Consider the following 19,497-nt stretch of genomic DNA (forward strand, 5'->3'; position numbering starts at 1 on the left):
GTACATATTTCCAAGATTAGGATCACTTTCTCTGTTGTACTCATGTTTATATTTACAAACAGGAACAGTGATTTGGAACATGAAGTAGGCAGCAAGAATTACCTGTTTGCTGCTGTGTAATCAACAGAGATACCACTTGATCAGCTGAGCCTGCCTGTGAACCTGCATTCACATAAATCCCTTCCAGAACAGGTAAAACAAATACAACCAAGCACTTAATTTTTATTTTCACTGTTAAATTAAAATGCTCTAATCAAACCATGAAATGAAAAGTTAGGGGTCATTTTTTCCATTGAAACCTATTCTGGAAAACACTTCTCAGACCACAGGCTTTCAGCACTGACTTCACACTTTTTCTGCTACTTGCCCTTTCTAAAGGTAGCCAGCCTGAAACTACTTGATACATCCAGACACACCAGCCAGGAGTTTATTTCTGCACATTCTTTTCTATATTTTCAGTTATTTTTAGAAGGAACAACTATAACCCACCACAATCCAGGCAGGAAACATATGAACTGCACTGTTAAAGCCATGACCTACCAGATTGTCAGCAATAAGTAGGACATTTATTCTAAACCAGGAAATTTTAATATAATAGTTTAAGATTTTTTAGACAGTGATTAAATTATGTTACCCTACTTAATTTAAGATATTGATTATGTTTCCCAGCTATTAAACCAGCCAGCAAAACCAGTCAGGTTCAAGATTCAGAACTCTCAGAAACTATCTGAAAATTAAATATCAACTTCAAACAGCTCTTGTTGAATTTTACCAAAAATACTTACATCTTTTATTTGTACTCTTACTTTGTCCGGACAGCACAGATGTATCTGTATCCTTGCACCCCATGGGAATTCCTAAAGCAGTTCTTTTGCTATTTATCTTTCATGAGTGGGCATGACAAGAGTGCTTATTTACGGGTTAAACTGAAGAAATTCCCAAAATCCTCAGGTATTGGATAACCCAGCCAGATATCTGCACAGCTACAAGGTCTGACAAAGAAGAGTCATCATTTCCCAGAGGAACACCAATGCCCCACTTGCCTGCAAGCCTGCAAATCCCACATCTCTTACCAAGAGACCTTAAATGTGAGTGCAAAGAATGCTGTAGGATTTAAGAACACAAAGAGGCAAGAATGATGACCTAGCTAAGAAAAGCACAACAAATTTTAAAAGCATGAACTGTACAAGCAGGTTGAGTAGAATGTCCTCTTTATAAATAGCTTCGAAGTAATGACCAAAAAAAATAATGAAGGTTACTCAAAAAAGTGAAGGTCTGCATGTGATGTTTCAAAGACTGGTGAAAAGAGGAGCTTAACTCAGAACAAAAAAGCTGTGATAGATGAGTGTTTAGCACAATGCAAAGAATAAGCAATAAACCTCTCCCTAAGGGACACAAGCCTCTCCCAGCCCCGTCTGAATGAAGGAAGGATCTCATGTCAGATAAGGCACAAGTTTGGTGCAGAGAGAATCTACTGCAATCCTGTTTCCTGCCAAGCTCAAAATATGCTGCAGTAAGAGATGCATCTTCAGGATGTGAAGGTAGCCAAAGGTCTATTGAATAAGGCAGAAGAACTACAAGCGCTCAGATTTACACTCCAAGAATAAAGATGATCCAAGCACTTTTGTCTAAAGGAAATACACTTTTCCTTAGGACTTCCAATGCAATTCTGAGGGTATTAAAATATACAGCATTTATGGCTAACATGTCTTCTTAGCTGTTTTACTTCTCTATTAGAGAGAGGTAAATGCTGTATCAGGAAAATGAAGCGTGCAAAAGTTTGCAAGAGTGAAATCTGCAAACCTCCCTTTCTAAAATATCAGCAGTTTGTGAAAACCTTTGCACCTTTACTTCAATACGTATCCACATGCATACAAAAGATAACCATTTTAATAAGCACAAAATATGCCTGGGAATTATCAGAAAAGTGGATTTACAGCCCATAATTAAAATCTAACTTGAAACCCAAGTCTGACCCCAGTTTATACAGAATGATGTTCATTACTACTACAGCTAAACTTACCAAGAAATAGTCTTTTTTTTTTCTTTTTAAGGAATTATCTCGCCTGTGCATTTATATTTGCACATCATGATATAACCACCACAGAGGGGTGTGTATGTGCATGGGGTACTCAAACAGCAGTCTGGTGACAAAACATCTCTACAAATCCCTATAAAGCCTTGTGTGCTCAGGCCTCTGTTCAAGCAGTGCTTTGATCCCAGAGCTGATAACATTTCTAACCATGCTGTGAGACACCAGAGTTTTGCAGGTGCCACGTTTCATAGTATCAAAATGCATGACTCACGATTTCTCAGCAGCTAAAGAGCTCTATGTGCTTCAAATAAGGGAAGCACACTAGAAAATGGAACTGAAGCAACATAAGGGCATAGAGGTTTATCATGCCTTTTGGCAGAGCAGACATGAATTACTCTTTAACAGAGAAGGCAATTAAAATATGATTCTTAATCCAGAAAGTCATCTAAAGCCACATTACCCTCTTAGCAGTGATTCAGAGTTCCCAGTGAAACAAGGCAAACCCAAGTTAATGATCTCTTTACAGGAGCTAAGGAAAACAGGTGCTGCAGGAAGTCACACTGACTCAGCTGGCACCAAACTTCCTCCCGAGTCGCACCTGCAGGAAGGACCACACAAGGCTGTACCGTCCCAGGATGGGAACTGAGGCTAATCCTGCCCTGGTGGGATCAGCCAGAGAGCCTGGGAGGAGAAGGGCAACATGCACAGATCATCTGTGGTCCTCCTGCTGCCAGCCACATCCATCCCTCTGGAGTGCAGACGCACGAGCCATCAATTCAGCACAACACTACAGAAGAGGCAGAGGCTGCCAGCTGGAGAGGGACACCATCCTCAAATACTGAATCAATGGGTTCTGAGACAGACAGATTAGTAAATAATTTCAAAGAGCTGTTCAAATTGCAGCTGGCCACACCACTCATTTGCATGCTTCTATGTTGTACTGTCCTCCTTTTAAAGCACAGATTAATGCTAATTGTGAGAGTGGCACATCAGCTATTAGTCATAAGATGCAAGCCAAAATGGCAAGATTTCTGAGAATTCAAGCAGTTTAGCTTGAGACAGCACCATCTGAATCATGGATCTTCATTCATCTTAGTAACAGTGACATCTAGAATGTCAATCTTAAATCTCCTCACTGAGTCACAGTACACAAAAAATATTTCTTTGATCTGTTGGATATACACCTGACAAAACCTGGAGTTCCATTTGTTCACCAGCATGAGCACTCAGACAAATACTACCACTGAAATACAATTTACCTCTACAATAAGCAAGGTAACTAACATGAGTTTAAACCTGAACAAAGAGAAAATAAAGAGGTGGAGCTTAGCATGTCAGAAGAGACAGGCACTGGCTATACCCTGCAATATCTGACTAGGAATACTGTGTCACTGAGCTACTCTATCAGCTGGTCCAAAAAAGGAGCTACATCTGTGCCCAGTACATATGAAAGACCACCTGGCACTTCTATTTTCCTGGGAAGAGGCTTTAGAATAAGTTGCGAGTGTTCAAAAAAATGAAGACAACAGAACTACCAAATAACCTTGATTTTTCTGACAGAAGGACTTGCTAATAACATCTTTTTCTTCCCTAACAAAGCCCCTGGGGCCAGGAGGATGTTTCTGCAGGGAAATGCAAAAACTCTTCTCTCCACACCAGCAATGTGAGGGACTAACTACAAACCTGGTCCCCAGCGATGTGGGCAAGACAAACTGGCATTCATTGGGGAGTTCCACAGTTGTGTTGATGCAGCTTCCTACCCACCTACACCCATGGAAAACGGGACTGACAAAAGCAGAGCCTCCCATTTGAAAGAACAGGCAAACAGTTAGGAAGTCCTGTGGTCAACAGAAGCTTTATGCAGAGCAGACACAGCACCAGGACTTCCCAAACAGCAGTGAACCACTGAGAACTAAAACTGCTGGGAAGCCATGAGTCTCACGCGGCACCCGGTGCTGCACTGTGTTAACCTGGCATTTGATCCCACAGCACGCAGTGGTGCCCTCCCTGCACTGTGCATTACACTTTGAGTCTCCAAAACAGTCATTACAGCTTCATATCTCCAGCTCACCATGAAAGAAGTACCTGCAAAATCAACTCTCAGTTAATTGACCACCAGCTGCACACTGTGCTGGGCAAGCTGAGGGCAGTGACTGAGGCACAGCACTAGCCTGAAAGCAAAATTTTCTCCTGAGTGCTTAATGACATATTTTAATTTCATTTTAAAGCATAAGAGAGTAAAAAAACCAATTAAACCAACATTTTAAACCCATAGCCTCATTTCCTCATTCATTAAAGCTGGAAAAAGCACCATATATGTAAGACAATCTTATACCCAGAAGTTTATAAATAGAAGAGCATTGTTTTATCAATTACTTTCCTACATGGGAAAACAAAACACAAACCAAACCCAAACCAAAACAACCAGACAGCCCTATGAATATTTGTATGTTTAGGCAAATCTCCACAAATTCAATACATAGTTTTTCCCGGCTCCAAAGAAACACTTGGAATATGAGCACTGCACCCATTCAAGAACTTCAAGTCAGTAATAGAATTCATTTTCCCCCTCAGTCAGGGCTGAAGGAAGCTCTGCCTTTGTAAAGGGATGAGACATTTTCTATAAAAGTAGCTGCCTCATGAAGAAAACCAAATAAGCTCAAGGTTTTATTTAAGCAAATCTATTTAATGTGATGTGAAGGAGGAAAAAAAAAAGTACCATCAAAATGGCACACTTGTCATACTGGTAATGCTTCCTATTTTTGTAGTAAGGAAAGAGCTGTTTTTAAAAAATGTAAATGCTCTTCAATTTAATGATGCTTTGGAGCATCATGCTGTGGAAGAAGAGCTTCAGTTTGTCTTCAAGCATAACAACATATTGCTCTGAATATATTAGTAATTATTAAAAGAAGTCATTAAACTGAATTAATTCTACTGCCAAAACAATTAGCATGTATTTCGATACTAAAAACTCCATGTGCATCCTACTGAACATCGCCAAATAAACATACTTGTTTTATAAAACCTGCTCTTGGCTACACAAAATTATGGTGCTAAACCAATATCCTTATTTTCCCAACTCCCCCCCCCCCAACCTTAAATAAATGGAATATTGGCAGTGGAATATTAACCAATGTTCTCCCCCTTTTTGCCCCTGTCTATCTTCTAAAACTTAGATTAACTCTTCTTAAAATATAAACTTAAATCCTTTCCTAGAATGATTCACATAATCAACACTTGTAGAATCAGGATGTAGAGCTTTATCTACACAATAAGTTACAGATACAATGCTCTAAAGCTTTAGGAGGAATCTGTTCTGCTCATCCTGCCAGGACTTACACAACGACAAGGTTTTATGCCCCTCTTCCTCCCCCTGAAGTCTGTTCTTTGTCAGCAGGCGACATTTCAATTGACCTGTGCACACAAAGGACAGCACTTATCCTCATTCTTCTCCTAAATAATGCCCACAGCTCATTCCTCTTAACAGATACGCACCTTCCTCTTGTGTCTATCAGGGAAGAAACACAAAAGCATGGAAATAATTTCGGGATCAGAGCACAAAGGAATTCTGTTCCTCCCAATAAGGCAGCTTTGAAAGCCAGATCAGCATCCTTTGGCATTACTTGTTAAGTTCAGCATATCTGGCATTTCCATCTTTTCTTCAGTAGTTCACTGCACCATCAGCGAGACTCACTTTCTCCTCCATCATCTTCCCCTCCTGGATAAGAGACTGTGGCTGTACAGTCCATTAAGTGCTCGGAGCTGCCAAGCCCCGTGGATATTAATTGGATTCAGTTTCTCGCAGTCCCTGACTCAGCCATGCGTAGTGCACGGCTGACGTCTGACCCCGCCGCCTCCTGCGAGCCGAATCCCGGCTTGCCGTCCCCATCCGTCCGCAGCCATTGGGCACCGGCGCTGACAGGCAGGGTGGGAAGAGCAGGAGCGGCGGGAGCTGCTCGGGTACCGCGCCAGGGACCATCTGCGGAGCTATTTCTGGTCCTGCCGGCACGCTAGGCTCCGGCAACAACCACCGCGGCTCAAAGGGTTATCGCTAAGTTTCCTCTGTCACATCTCCAGTTGTGTTCCTGATCGTTCCAGACAGACAAACCCCTACGAGTTCCAGGAGAAGCGTCATTTGTCCCTGTAAAGTCTGCCTGGATTAATATTTAAAATGAATTCACCTTTCACTGAGTTCACGAGCAGGTACAGCAATAACCTTTGGAGAACAAGGCTGCACAACCTCCATTTTTTAACTACCAGCATCCCTTTTCCAGCAAGACTAAGTCAGAAAAATGTACTACTCTTTGTGACAACCTAAACACTATTAGTATGTAATTACACTAATCAGTATGTTTACTGATCAAAAATCAGTTCACCAACCCCTGATGTGCATCTTCACATCAACAGATCATCAAATTCTTGACAACTTGAGCACAAAAAGTAACAAAGGAAAATTAATACACGAGTCAATGTAAAATTGTTCAAAGGTTATTGCATTGGGGGAGGATAAGTAAGCACTATGCAACAGCTTTATTTAAATGATTCTTCTTAGAATGTCTGCAGATTGTTTTAAGGAGCCACAATACACTGGAGGAATAGCTTAAAAGTAATCCTTACAATAAATAAAAATCAAGATGTCGTAGTTAAAATATGATGAAAGTTGAATAAATAAGGGGGATTGTTCAGCAAATGACTGCTGTTATTAAGAGAGAAGCCAGTATGGAAAACAAGAGATGTGATAAGAAAGGCAGGAGAACACTGGCATTATAGACTGAAGAGTCAGCTCTTTGGACATGGAAGGAAAATTCCTGCTCATACAATTTCAATGACCTAAGCCAGTAAATTTTCTCCTGTTTTTAGGGTCTTGTGAGGGTTCACACAACCACCATCTCCAGGGAAAGAATAACCATCAGCCTCGTAAGCTTTTTCTTCCCTTCAAAATAAGCCATAGAAGACATGGCTATAATAAACTACATGGAAAGCATGCTGGAAAAACCTCTCTCAGGCATTTTTTTGCCTCTAATAGAACAGTCCCTCAGCAGCAAGAAAAGGTGCAAGTGCATGCAGGTTTTTTCAGCACTGGTTCCCTATATGGGGTCTCTCCAGTAAGGAAGCTCTTGGAAAGAAGTCTTACTCCTTAATTTGGGGAGTGCTACAGGATCTTCCCTCAGCTTCACACCGAAACTCTGTCAACACTTTCCTCCCTCAAAACTCTTTAATATTCACGTAATTTTGGTCTTTGGTGGGTTCTCTCAACCATGAGTAATATACTTCTTAGTAATCCAGTTCCATTTCAGGAAGGAAACAACAAAAAGAATTCCATGATTGGGGTGTTCAGTTGCCCAAGGGATTTCTTAAAGCAGCAAGGACTTAACCTTTAGGAGGGAACATATTCACACCTTTTGACTTCTGCCAAGCTACCCAAACACAAGACCTTCATAAAAGAATACTGGTTATCTTTACTTAAAGACCAATTCCTGCCCCATTTTCAAAATGGATGTTAGGTAAAAATCAAACTTTGAGAAACGCAGAAGCATTTTATCCTCCTTCGAACTGGAAAGTACCTCCACTTATTAAAAACCAGCTTCAGAAGTTCAAATTCAAAAGAACTGGGTCCAAACACTTACTGAATCTGCATGCAGCCAGTATGGTTTCTACTCTCAGAGATGAAAGGTAGAACTAATGAAAAGAAGAGTAGTCTGTAAAAAAATTCTAGTTCAGAGCAAAATTGCTTCACCTCTGAAGTGCTTTGTGCCCCAATTAAACATCAGGGTCTCATCAAGTTTTACATGATGCCAAAGTTGACTATTAATAGCATCTGACAATATTTGGAAAAGGCCATTTGTGTGCTGGAGAGGTTCAGGAGGATTTACTGTGTGCTTTTGCAACCGAAAGACACTAAGTTTTCCTTCTCAGCAATGTGCATGAGTTGTCATTTCAGAAATGAAGGATGTCAGAAAGGAAGAAAAACCCCACCCCCACAACCGTTTAAGATCACTCACTATATCACAGGTACCTTACAAAACATTAATACACTCAGGGTTTTTGAAAGTTATCCCTGAGCGCAGCCCATTTTTCTAGATTCCAACAGCGGCTCTTCCCAGCCTGTCTCAGTTCCTTCTGAGAGCTTTCCAGCCTGGTGCCCATGAAGCCCAGATGGGGAGATTGTGATCCGCCAGTCCCAGGCTGCAGTTACAGCACATTTGCAGTGAACTTTCAGCAGATGATGCACAGTAACTCAGAGTATGACCTGAGCCCGTGGCAAAAGCAGGCCTAATTATTTTCATGTCATACATTGTGTAGGCCTGCCCCATGCTGGAAAATGTTCAACTGCAGCTTACATGAAGAGCAATAAAACCTGTCCTACAGTGGAAAACAGATTATACATTCTGATATCATTCCAGAGACAAGGAAAGTACCTTTCTGGGGATGCTTCACGTGCTTACAAAATGCTGAGACAAGTGGCATTTCCATTCTCAACCCATGAATGCACCCTCCCAGCATGCAAAAATAATATTATATTAGGGGGGAAAAAAATCTCAACATTTACCATATACACAACAACTTCTCATCCATGGAAAAGATTTAAAAAGAAATTGGATATTTTCTAAGATTGAAGAGTCATGGCAACAGAATTGCAGCACAGCCACATTTTGTTCATAAATGCAGTAGTGCAGGCAAGACTTTGGATCTAATCATATCTAAGCAGAATGAAAAAATAAGAAACTACCAAAAGGGATTATAACAGAAGGTGATTTAAAAAATAAAATCCAGGACAAATCTGAAGGAAAAAGCAAATTTAAGCAAAAGGGTTTTTACCACAACTCCAGAAAAAGCACTTGGTTGGAGAGAATTAAAAGTCTCCCAACAGCAACAAAAACTACAGCACTACAGAGAAACGGCACATGGGAAGCTAATAACCGATGAAAAATTAAATAGAGAATACAGACCAGCAATACTTAATAATGAAAATACAAATTCAGAGACCATTTATTGAACCCTCATCACCATTTAGTCAACTTATGGTTCTGCAACATTTGCTTCCATCTTATTCAGGTACTTAAATACAAAATATCTTAAAGAATCTTTTGTAATAGCTCAGACAAACAAGACTGTATCAATAGTTAGTCATCTTTAGCACCACATGAATTCATCCTGTCAGGCTCTTCTGATACCAAGGATCATCTGCATTATATTTTTAGTCCTTATTTTCCTCATCTTTCCCTTCCAAGTTTTCCGTTACATTTCCCATCTCAGGACAAGTGAGGAAAAAGGAGTGAAAACAACAGCTCCACCTGGCAGGTTTCAAAAACTGGACACTGACCCAACTGGAAAGAATAGGATATAGTGGTAACCTGTTTCAGGGTTCCATATACACACTCCTTTGGATAGTTTTGCCATGTCCTTGGCCTCAAACAGATGGCACAGTGAAGGGAGACAAATCCCATGGCTTTCCTTGCTTCCACATAAGCCTTACATACACAAGGACAGTTCACAGCCCTGGATGATGCTTTTTTTTAAGTCTAGAAAGTTACCTAAGCTATTTTAAGAAGGTTAAGGCTGGAGGATTAAACTCTCCAAAGCACCAAGTGACAAGCTCAGCATCCATCTTTAAATATTACTCCTTTGTTGAGATTTATTATAAAGTTCTTATTTCACCCTTACATTTTCCAAACCAAAAGTATTTTTTTAACTCATGACAACAAGGTGCATTTTGAAAGTGAAAGACAAATAAGACAGCAGTACTCAAACCTTTTCAAGTTATATTACTACAGCTTATGCTTCCAAATGCATATTTCCCCTGACACTGCATTTTTCACACAGACTTTCATTTGCCTGGAGAAAAAGTGTCAATTAAATCAGAATCAATAGTAATATGCCTATATTCAGCCACACAAAATCCAATTATTTTGTTGAGGCTTTTGAATAAAGTACACTGCTTTCCAATAACTGGATTCTCTGAAGTAATCAAGTATCTCAAAGGAGTAAGGTAACAAAATACTTATCCTTAATTTATCCCTTATTCTATTACAATGTCAAACTATCATTTGGATTATCATTCTCAAAGATTTCAAAATGGGTACACCTTATTTGGGGGAAAAAGATTTAAATGATCACATGTTAGCTACAATACAATCTCCTTATCACACACATTAAAAGCTTCCATAAAACACTCACTATCCAGCATGTTATTGGAAACAAATCATGTTTTGCCAGAAATATGTCCAACTTAGCTGTCATTATTTTTAAGGCATAGCTTTCCTACCTTCTGATGTGTGAATCTTGAAATTAGATCATATGAAATGATCTACCCTTCTGAGAGGCACAGGCCATAGACTTCCTTGAGTTAACTCCTATCTACATCAAATAGTCTTTTCAGAAAACTGCACAGTCTTTTATGTAAACATCTCCCCAAAATAGATAATCCACACTAGACCACACCTGATAAGACATATGCGCTGTTTCTCTGGACTGGATTTACCCAGTTCCAGCTTCCAGCTATCACAACCTATTACAGACTTGCCCACTGCCTACAGCTCATCCCCACAATGCTGTTCCCAAAGGAACAAAGGATCCCAAGCGACTGATCGAGATGTCACTGTTTTTCCTTTGGGTTTTCCAACGGGACAATGAGCAGGAGCTGACACAGGTGCCAATCCCACATCCTTGGCTCCTGACTGTCAAACACTGTACTCAGCCACATGAAGAACACGCAGCTATTTGCACAGTTTATCAAACCACTCAGATTATGCACTGCTAACGAGTCCTTTTCCTTACTTAGCACTCCCCATCGTGGGTCATCTGTGCCAGTATCAGTTAAGGGTTCTGTTCCAGATCACCGTCATGGGAAACAAAACGGAATGAAGATGGCTGGAATAATCCAGGAACTGGGCTCAGCAGTGAACCACCCAGGTACAGTCACATCCCCAGCCCCCACTTCTGTACACTGCCCCCTTATATTGACACTGGTCACTGCTGAAGCTGGGCCACACCATGATCCTAAAATCCTAAATAAGGAGCATGGATCAACCACCTCCAGACACCTTATTGAAAACATCAGCTCCACAGAGCTACATTCCAACAAGCCTGTACTGACCAGTAACACCAGCCACACTCTCTCTGGCTCTGTGTTAATCACTCCATTATTCACATCACAGGCCTCTAATTACGTGGGTCTCCCTGTGAGCCTTTTAATTATTGGTGCATTCTTTTTTCCTGTCCTCTTAGATTTCTCACAATTATCCAAGATTTAATGATAGGAAGATAACCCACAATATTAATTACCCATGGAACACTTTGGGCAACATTAGAATCCAGTTTATCTGCAATAAAAACGTGAAATAAGTTGCTGTTATTGAATATGCTCCTTAGCTCTTTTCCTATCATCTTGCAAGTGGGAAAGCTTAAATCACGAGCAATTTTAGCTCGCTAACAGAGATGTTTCAGATATATTTAGCACTTCTAAAAGGGCAAAGTACAAAATACACGCTTATTTGGATGCTTAAATATATTTCCAGGAATATGCTTCTTCCCATACATTTGCAAGGTGACTAATCGCTCTGCTTGGTTCTTTTTTGAACACTGTATGCTGGAAAAACGCTAATCAACTTCATAATTTTGTCAAATCCAGAAGCATTTAAAAAACATTCTTACTGTGAGGGATGCAGGCAAAAGCAAAGTCTGACACACAGCTTTACCAAGAAAGTGCTACAGAGACTGACACTTGCATGCAAGCAACTATGAGTTCTCACTATGGACAAATTGCGCATATTATGCTATTAAAACAGAGTATCAGCAACTAAAAAGTGGTGAACAGGAGGTAACTCCTAGCAAGTGCCCCCAAAAAATCCATATATTCAGTCACTCAACTGGTGTCTTAATGGGCACACAAGGCATTTAGCTTAAAAAAAGAAAAAAAAAAAAAAAAAGACAAACCAATGGCAAAACAAATCTAAGCACAGATTAAGGAAGCTGACAAATCAGTTATGTTAGAAAATGTCTTTTAAAAGAATTAAGAAGAGGTCCTTTTAAGAAGAATTAAAAAATTTATGACAGGACTTGCCACAACCAGATACAGTAGCCTTTAGGATGGACTCACTGTAGTTTTTGAGATGCAATAGATGGTACATAACACCTACCTTGAATGTTTACAAAGTTTACGAGGTCTATTATGCAATTTCCGATCCCAATTCTCTGGATCGCTGGAGTTACTGTCATAAGGATGAGGCCGTCCTGCCATTCCACTGCCAGCTTCCTCACACTACTGCTCTGAAAAGCACACATGCAGCACTCACAACCTACATTAAGAGAGCAGTGTTTACCTTTAAGTAAAGCCACACAGGAGAAAAAGGTAAGACATGCAGAATTAAGTGTTGTTAGGCTTTGATTTTTTAAATGCAGATTACAGAATACCGGAAATACTGAATCACAACTTCAAAATTGCATGACAGTAATATTTTATTCATTTTGCTGGTACCTGCACTAAAAAGGTCATTGTGTTATAAGAAACATAGTTCCATAAATGTTGGCAGGCAGCTTAAATTTTGCAACAATTAATTTCACTGCGTCCAAACAGAAAAGTCACTGGTTATAAAACACAAGGCAAACACATAATTTTGTTCCAAATGTATAAAGTTAATTCAAAGAAAGATCCCAACAGTAGAAAAGAGACCAACAATTTTAAAATTTGAATGGCTGACCAAGAGGAAAACACAATTAGCAGTTGTGTCTGAGTCCTCACTCCAAAGTGGAATCTACAGCAATCCCTGGAAACACTCAGTGTGGTTCAGTTCCATTGACTCCTGCAGAAAAGTCAAATTTTAAAATTTAATAAAAATAGACATAATAAACTCGCCTTCCTTCACTGGTATCTGATAGCAACGTTCAACTCCCATTAAAATTCACTCATGGATCAAAACACCTTGTGACTATCAATAAGGACAGCCAACCTTAAAAGACAGGTGTTCAAGTCATACCTATAAGTGACAGTTGTGTCAAGAGAGTTGTACAGCTCAGAATTACCTGGTCACAAAAATGAAAAAGTAGACACAAGTGAGCAGCTGATGATTGTACAGCAGCTGGAAAAAAAAAATCAAATTACAGACGCTAAACCTGCTAGTAATGGCGAGGTTCTTAAAATTTTAAGGTAAATATTTTAAAAACATTGTATCTCCACCTCCCATCCCCTTAATATCCTGTTTGGAAGTGAGTCCGAAAGAATTGAGACTTCTTTAAAACAAAGTTGCTGCTCAAATAAACTGTCCCTTTAGTCATGGAAAATAGAACAACTCTGCTGACAAATTTAGATTCTCCTACCTAAATTTACACCCAAAAGTTTTAGTTACAGCAGAATGGTAGAGAACAAGCTTCTTGAAAATGTTGGTTGCATAGGAGCTTTTCCTTCAGGTTCAGGTCTAATCAACAAAACAGATTTTATACAAAGTATACTATCTCCACTAAAGGGTTGGGTCTTTCTCCTGTTACGGTTTCTATAATTAAACCCACTGATTGGAAGACTCATAGTCAGGTGTCCATATAGAGCCAGGAAAAAGAAAAAAACATTTTATTTAAAATTACAGGAACTTTGTCATGCAAAAAAAAAAAAGGCAAAAAGCTCAGATAAGCGTTTCACGGTGTATTACCTAGAAATTCAGGTTATCAAAGCACAACATGTGTGAAGATATTACACAGAGGTTATAGGATCTACACACATTTATCACAAGCTTAGCAAGGAGAAACCTACAACCTATGTCAAAACAGAAAAAGCATTATTAAGGAGACATTGGGAAGGAAGGTTGGTTTATAAATCCAATTGTGAGTTACTCCAGCAGCAGTCATTCCAACTTAGGTGCGGGATGATGTACACAGGCAACACAGAGACACCTTTTATCCTGAGTTAAAGTGAATCAAGTCCATTAGATTGAGTCACTCGAGCAAGATGCAGAGCGAGTCCTGCTACTGTGGCAACAACACCGTGTGGGGCAAAGCACCAGGACCAGGAATGTCCAAGAGGACACCACAACTGCCCCTGTGCAGTCACACCCAGCTCCTGACCACGGCAAGGTCCTGCTTCCACTCCCGTTTACCGAAGCACCACAGCGATGCCTCATTCAGCACCACACGGCTCTTTACTTGCTTTTGCTTCTCTCCACAAACTCTCTCTTCCCTTTAAAACCATCTAAAAGACATTTCAGCCTCTCAGATACAGACCAAAGCATCATACAGACTTGGGCATCAAGCACCCAGTTCCAACTGAATAGACATCAATATTCGAATTTAGCTTTTGTACTGGAAAGGTGTGTAAGAGCAGCTGTTTTTATGAGAACTGCAGCTGAAAGGCCTAGGTAAAGTCACTTCCAGAACTGTCTCATGCCTTCTGCCTTCTCCCCATCTCTTACAGTGAAAATTCAACAGGAGGGTCCAGGTCCACACACACTTCAAAGAAAAAGCCTGTTTTAGGTCGGCTCAGTTCCTCAATCTGCTTTGCTACGCAGCTACACTTGAGCCACTACAAACAATAGATAACACAGAAGGACAGAAACAAACAAATGGAACTGCTCTTCATGAACAACAGCATTCCCTTTCCCCAGCTTAAAGCATCCGAGGAACCCCAGTAGTGTCATTGATGGAGTACCACACTGGCACACAGCTCAGAATAGATAAACAATCCAAGCATCCAAAGCTACAGCCTTTGAAATCTCTTCTTTAGCTCCAAGCATGTCACACTATGAATAAGAGACAGTCTTCCCTCCATCCTTCACTCCACAATTAACATTACAACAATCTCAACAATTAACATTTTTCTAAAACACAATCTGCTGTAACACAGCCAGTTTTTCTCCCTGACCACTGCTGACAGTGCTTTTGAGTGGATTATAAACAAATGTATTTATCAATTTTATTTCAAGTCTTAACAATCCTGTAAGACTATAAATAAGGAATTCTTTTGTTTCTCTTTATTGAAAATAGGTGGTTTTTTTCAGCTAGCAAATGCTTTACACACTATGTGCAGTAACTAACTAGTCATCCTGATTAATTTTTAAACAATTCTGCAAACCCACTTTTTTATGCAATAGAAAATAATGTTTCAACTGTGGTTTACAGGTTTTGTGTGTGTGTGTGTGGATTCACACTGAGGGGCAATAAACAAAGCATGTTTTCAGGACACATTCTGACCTTTTGTGTAAAAAAAACCGGAAACTAAGAAAAACTGCAAGAGTGCATGGCCACAAATATTATTCAATGCCTTCCATGAAATCAACGAACTGCATCTGAAATGCTGGTAAAGGTGAAAAGGTACGGGGAGCACAGGAAATACAGAATCAAATCCAAATACCCTCAACAGATCACATAACACTGGCATGTTTGCCCAAGTGATTGCCATCCTAATCAGCTAACAAGCACTTCTCCAGGTGTAAAGAATGATTTCATACCCTTCTGCAGAAAGCTAATGCTCCAGAGAATCATCACAAGAAATTATAGGAAATCAGGAAGCAGACTTTAATTTTCAAAGCTCTTAACACAGACAGCTAGAACACTTCAGATTTGCTAACATCAACTTGAAGCCAGAATCATAACTAATTTATGAAAGTTGTAGGCTACTGAAATATAAGTGAATTTTAAAGACAGATGCCCACTGGATTTGAAAAGCTAGAAGTTGATGTGGTAGAGCCACTCAAGGCACTAAAAAATATAGTAATTAATGTGTTTACAGCACTACTTGAAGACCTCATGAAAGGATGTATCCTACACTAACCTGTGATAGATGTTGAACAGATTATTTTAAGTAATACCTAAAGCATATTCAGTTCTGTGCCATGACAAAATACAGTGCACCAAAGATGCAGAGCAGATTAAGCAAGATCTAGACAACAACAGATGTCTGACAGAAGTGGACATATATGTTGGTAAGATGCAGGACTTGCAGTTTTCAAGGTATTGCAGGTTAGGGGAGGCTGGAGAAGGCTCTTTGGAAATCCGTCCAGAAAAAAGCAAAGCTAATCTCAACGAGTATCAACACGTTTCCAGCCAGCCACACTGTATTTGCTGAGAACATTGTGGGCTGCAAAGCTCTGCAGTCTTACTAAGAAAGATGATCAAAATACCCAGAATTTCTTCTGGCCATCTTCTCATCAGGTAGAACAAAGAATTGCTCCAGCTGTCAGTACTGAAGACAACATTCAAATATGTAACACTTCAAGCATCTACTCAGCTCTAAGCTTTGGTCAGAAGCATTTCCAAAAGTAGGGCAGGTTTCAAAAGCTTGTCTGCTCTAACCTGCCCCTTCAGCAAAATCCACTGTAAAGGTGAACCAGGATAATCAGAAAGCTCCAGCAGACAAGTAACCAGGTAGGATAAAAACCTGGCATTAGTTGTGACAGAGAAACTCAGATTAAATATTTAGACTTTCTGTAAGGGGTGACAGTCTGCTGTTCACTGCCTCTAGTCATCAAAGCACAGAAGCAGCAGTAACAAAAAGGAACTTACAATTCAGATTCACTGGGAATGCAAGCACAGTGACATTGCATCCTAATTAAGAAATGCAGTTCAAAGGACACATGCTCATAATGCAAACACCACATACCATTGAAATCCATACCTGTCAAGTGAGCTTCTTGCAAAGTAGTGCAGAGATCAGTCACAATTCAGCCACATAAAGTAGCTTTATAAATTATCATCACTGAAATGTTACCAAACTGACACTGATTAAAGCATAGCTAAAACATCCTTTGCAATACAGTCTCAACATTAACATAGTAGGTCAGGATTGAAGCTTCTCTTAATGAGCAAGTAAAAAGGAAAAAGGGGGGGAAAATAGAGTAGTCACAGGAAGCTGCTGATATTCCTATCTATAAAACCATAAACAACAGATATCCAGTCACTATCCTGCAAGCTTTAACTTTATAATTCTTAAAGGGAACATGATGATAAAACAGCTATTTGACATTGGAAGACTAAAAATGACAGATGATTCCCAACTCCCTCTCTGTACTAGGATTCACTCTGTGAAATCTGCCAAGGTCTGCCTGCAAAAAACTCAGTGGAGTGAGCAACTTCTCCCACCAAAAGCAGAATCCTGGACTATCACTGCAGGAAAAAGGAGCAGAATCCAACTCCTTGCCACTACTACTGACCCCATGGCCTGTGGGCCAGCAATACACAGAGCAGACAGACACAGGGCTTCATCACACTCAGCACCAGGGATGAGATGAAGAGAATCAGAGCATCAAACAGATTTCCTGAAGAAACAAGTGAGATCTATACCCATGGCTGTACCCAGCATCAACAATACACCTCAGAGAGCAAGAAAATTCTCACACAATTTTTCACATCTGAAAGGAATTCTAGATTAGCTTCTGATTTTATACATAAAGAGATACATATTGATACATATTATTGATAAGCAACAGCACCAGGCCAAGATTTAAACAACATTGCTAAAGATTAGCTGTGCTGAAAGCAATTGGCTCATAATAAGCTTTTGATTTCTGTATGTGTACACAGGATAAAGCAGCCCCAGCCTCAAGAACACAAGCTATGAAAACACACAGTTTATAACAAAGTGACAGAGAAACCAACAGGGATGGCATCTGTTACTAATTTAACAAGCCATGTCATCCACACATCAGCTGTTCATCGTTTTCAAGAACAGTTGCGACTAAAATGAAAACTGGGCTTCAAGAAGGAATCTAATGTGTGATATGAGAGCTGCTCCACCTTGCTGTCCTTCTTAACCCTCACCTTCCCTGGCATTTAACACTCTGGGCAAAAGCACCTACACAAATGTGCTGGAAAAACTTCCAAGAGCAGCTTCAGACAGCATCATGGGCACAAACAGGATGAGTTTTTGAGACAGAAATGGCACAAATTAAGAGGGACAAATTCAAAGGTTGTTGGCAGGAAACCTGTGTGTCATTACAGAAAATCTCTGATGTTTTGCAAGAGAGCCAGTCAAAGACACACTGACAGACCTTCAGGACAAACACAGTGGAACATCTTCCTTAACTGCAGAGCAATGGAGAATGAAGCAGGGGGCAGAAATCAACCAGTTCCTTTTGACTGTACTTGTGCTCAAGCTACAGGAATTCAAGATGATGCAGAGGCACATTTTTTTAGCTCAGATAAAAGATAAAAGGTGTGAACTATCAGCTTATGGACTGTGAACAGTGAGATAGCTGATAACTGATACTGTATTTCTGGGACATCTAATTCAACAGGAAACCCAAGAGAGAGGGGAAGTCTATTCCAGGGAAAGGATGAACAAAGCTGAGGGAACAGAGGTAAGTACTCTTTAAATGAATCACAGCAGATGATTCATGAGGAATACAAGCAAACAGAAGTGAGGAGAACAGCAAGGACAGCCAAAAAGTCTACTGAAAAACTATATTTTAAGCATGTACTCAAATTTTTAAGAGGCAGCCAACAATAAAGAACAAAAAGATACAATGCTCAACCACTATTTTTGACAAAGAAGCCCCACAGGTGACAGGAACAAACCTGGTAGAGGTCTATGATGGAGCTGGATCTCAGTTCTGAAAGAAAAGAGCTCTAAAGTGACATAGTGGATAGGATCAGAGATAAACAGGAAAAAGGTGCTGAAGCAATAGCTAGAAACAAAAGTGCATTTAAAGAAAAAGAAAACAAACAGGCAACTGCAACACATAATTGTGTTATGACAGATTTATCACACAACCAATTTATATTTTCTGTAAATAAAATATGCTGACGTAGGAAAAAAAATATGATAAAGATACCGAACTCTTTACGAAACCGTTTGAGTGGGTAAATCACTGCTCATGGATTATGTAAAATAAGTGTGCTCGGGAATTACACGACGGCTGTCAGGTACCCCTCAGCAACAAGACTGCCTCTGCACAGGCCTCGCAGCGAAGGCAGGTCCTACCAATAAATGATATATGAGGAAAAGCAGCAATTTAAGCCGTGTCCAGCGCGCTCATGACCCCTCACGGAACGGAGCGGCCGCGGGGGTGGAAGGGGGGGTAAATCCGTCTGCGGCGTTTTTGGGGTGAAAAACCTTCAGCACGCGGTCGGCGAGGCTACCCAGGGAGGCCGCGGGGTCTCCCCCTCTGGAGACATCCTGGACCCACCTAGTCCATCCTGTGCCACCTGCTCCGGCCGGCCCTGTCCGGGCAGGGGGGTCGGGCAAGGGAAGTGCCTTCCGACCCTGAGGGTTTTGTGGTTTTGGGGTAGGGGCTCCCCGCGGTGAAGGGTTCCACACACTCCGGCTGTGGCCCCTCAGCCGCCCTTCCCTCCCTCACACACTCACGAACTCACCGGCCGAGCCGCGTCCGCTCCCGCCGCCCCGCCAGGCCCGCGCACCCGCCGCCACCTCTCGCGAGAGCCGCCCCTGCTGTCGCGGAGGAGGTGCCGGTGGAGGCGCCCGGATCTCGCGAGAGCCACGGGACGCCGTTGCCAGGGAGCGGCGCGCGGCGCTCCCTGAG

The 19,497-nt window shown here is 40.8% G+C and overlaps 1 protein-coding gene across 5 annotated transcripts in view; it reads right to left on the minus strand.

The window, feature by feature from the left end:
• Positions 1-19,399, minus strand: part of BTBD10 (BTB domain containing 10) — a 28,124-nt gene extending 8,725 nt beyond the window's left edge. The window contains exons 1-2 of one of the 5 annotated variants that reach the window (XM_027881807.1): positions 19,331-19,399; positions 12,175-12,333 (exon numbers count right to left, since the gene is read on the minus strand). In XM_027881807.1, the coding sequence (XP_027737608.1) occupies positions 12,175-12,275 (101 nt within the window). In that variant the 5' untranslated portion in view covers positions 12,276-12,333; positions 19,331-19,399. Of the gene's footprint in view, positions 1-5,530; positions 5,848-12,174; positions 12,334-18,532; positions 18,560-19,330 lie in introns of those variants that run through there. The other 4 variants (XM_027881808.1, XM_027881809.1, XM_027881810.1 and 1 more) reach the window with 4 other exon arrangements.
• Positions 19,400-19,497: the final 98 nt, after the last annotated feature.

This window comes from Empidonax traillii, unplaced genomic scaffold (assembly GCF_003031625.1).
Source record: "Empidonax traillii isolate 1590-97213 ecotype Southwest subspecies unplaced genomic scaffold, ASM303162v1 scaffold95:size1152806, whole genome shotgun sequence".
Lineage (NCBI taxonomy): Eukaryota > Metazoa > Chordata > Aves > Passeriformes > Tyrannidae > Empidonax > Empidonax traillii.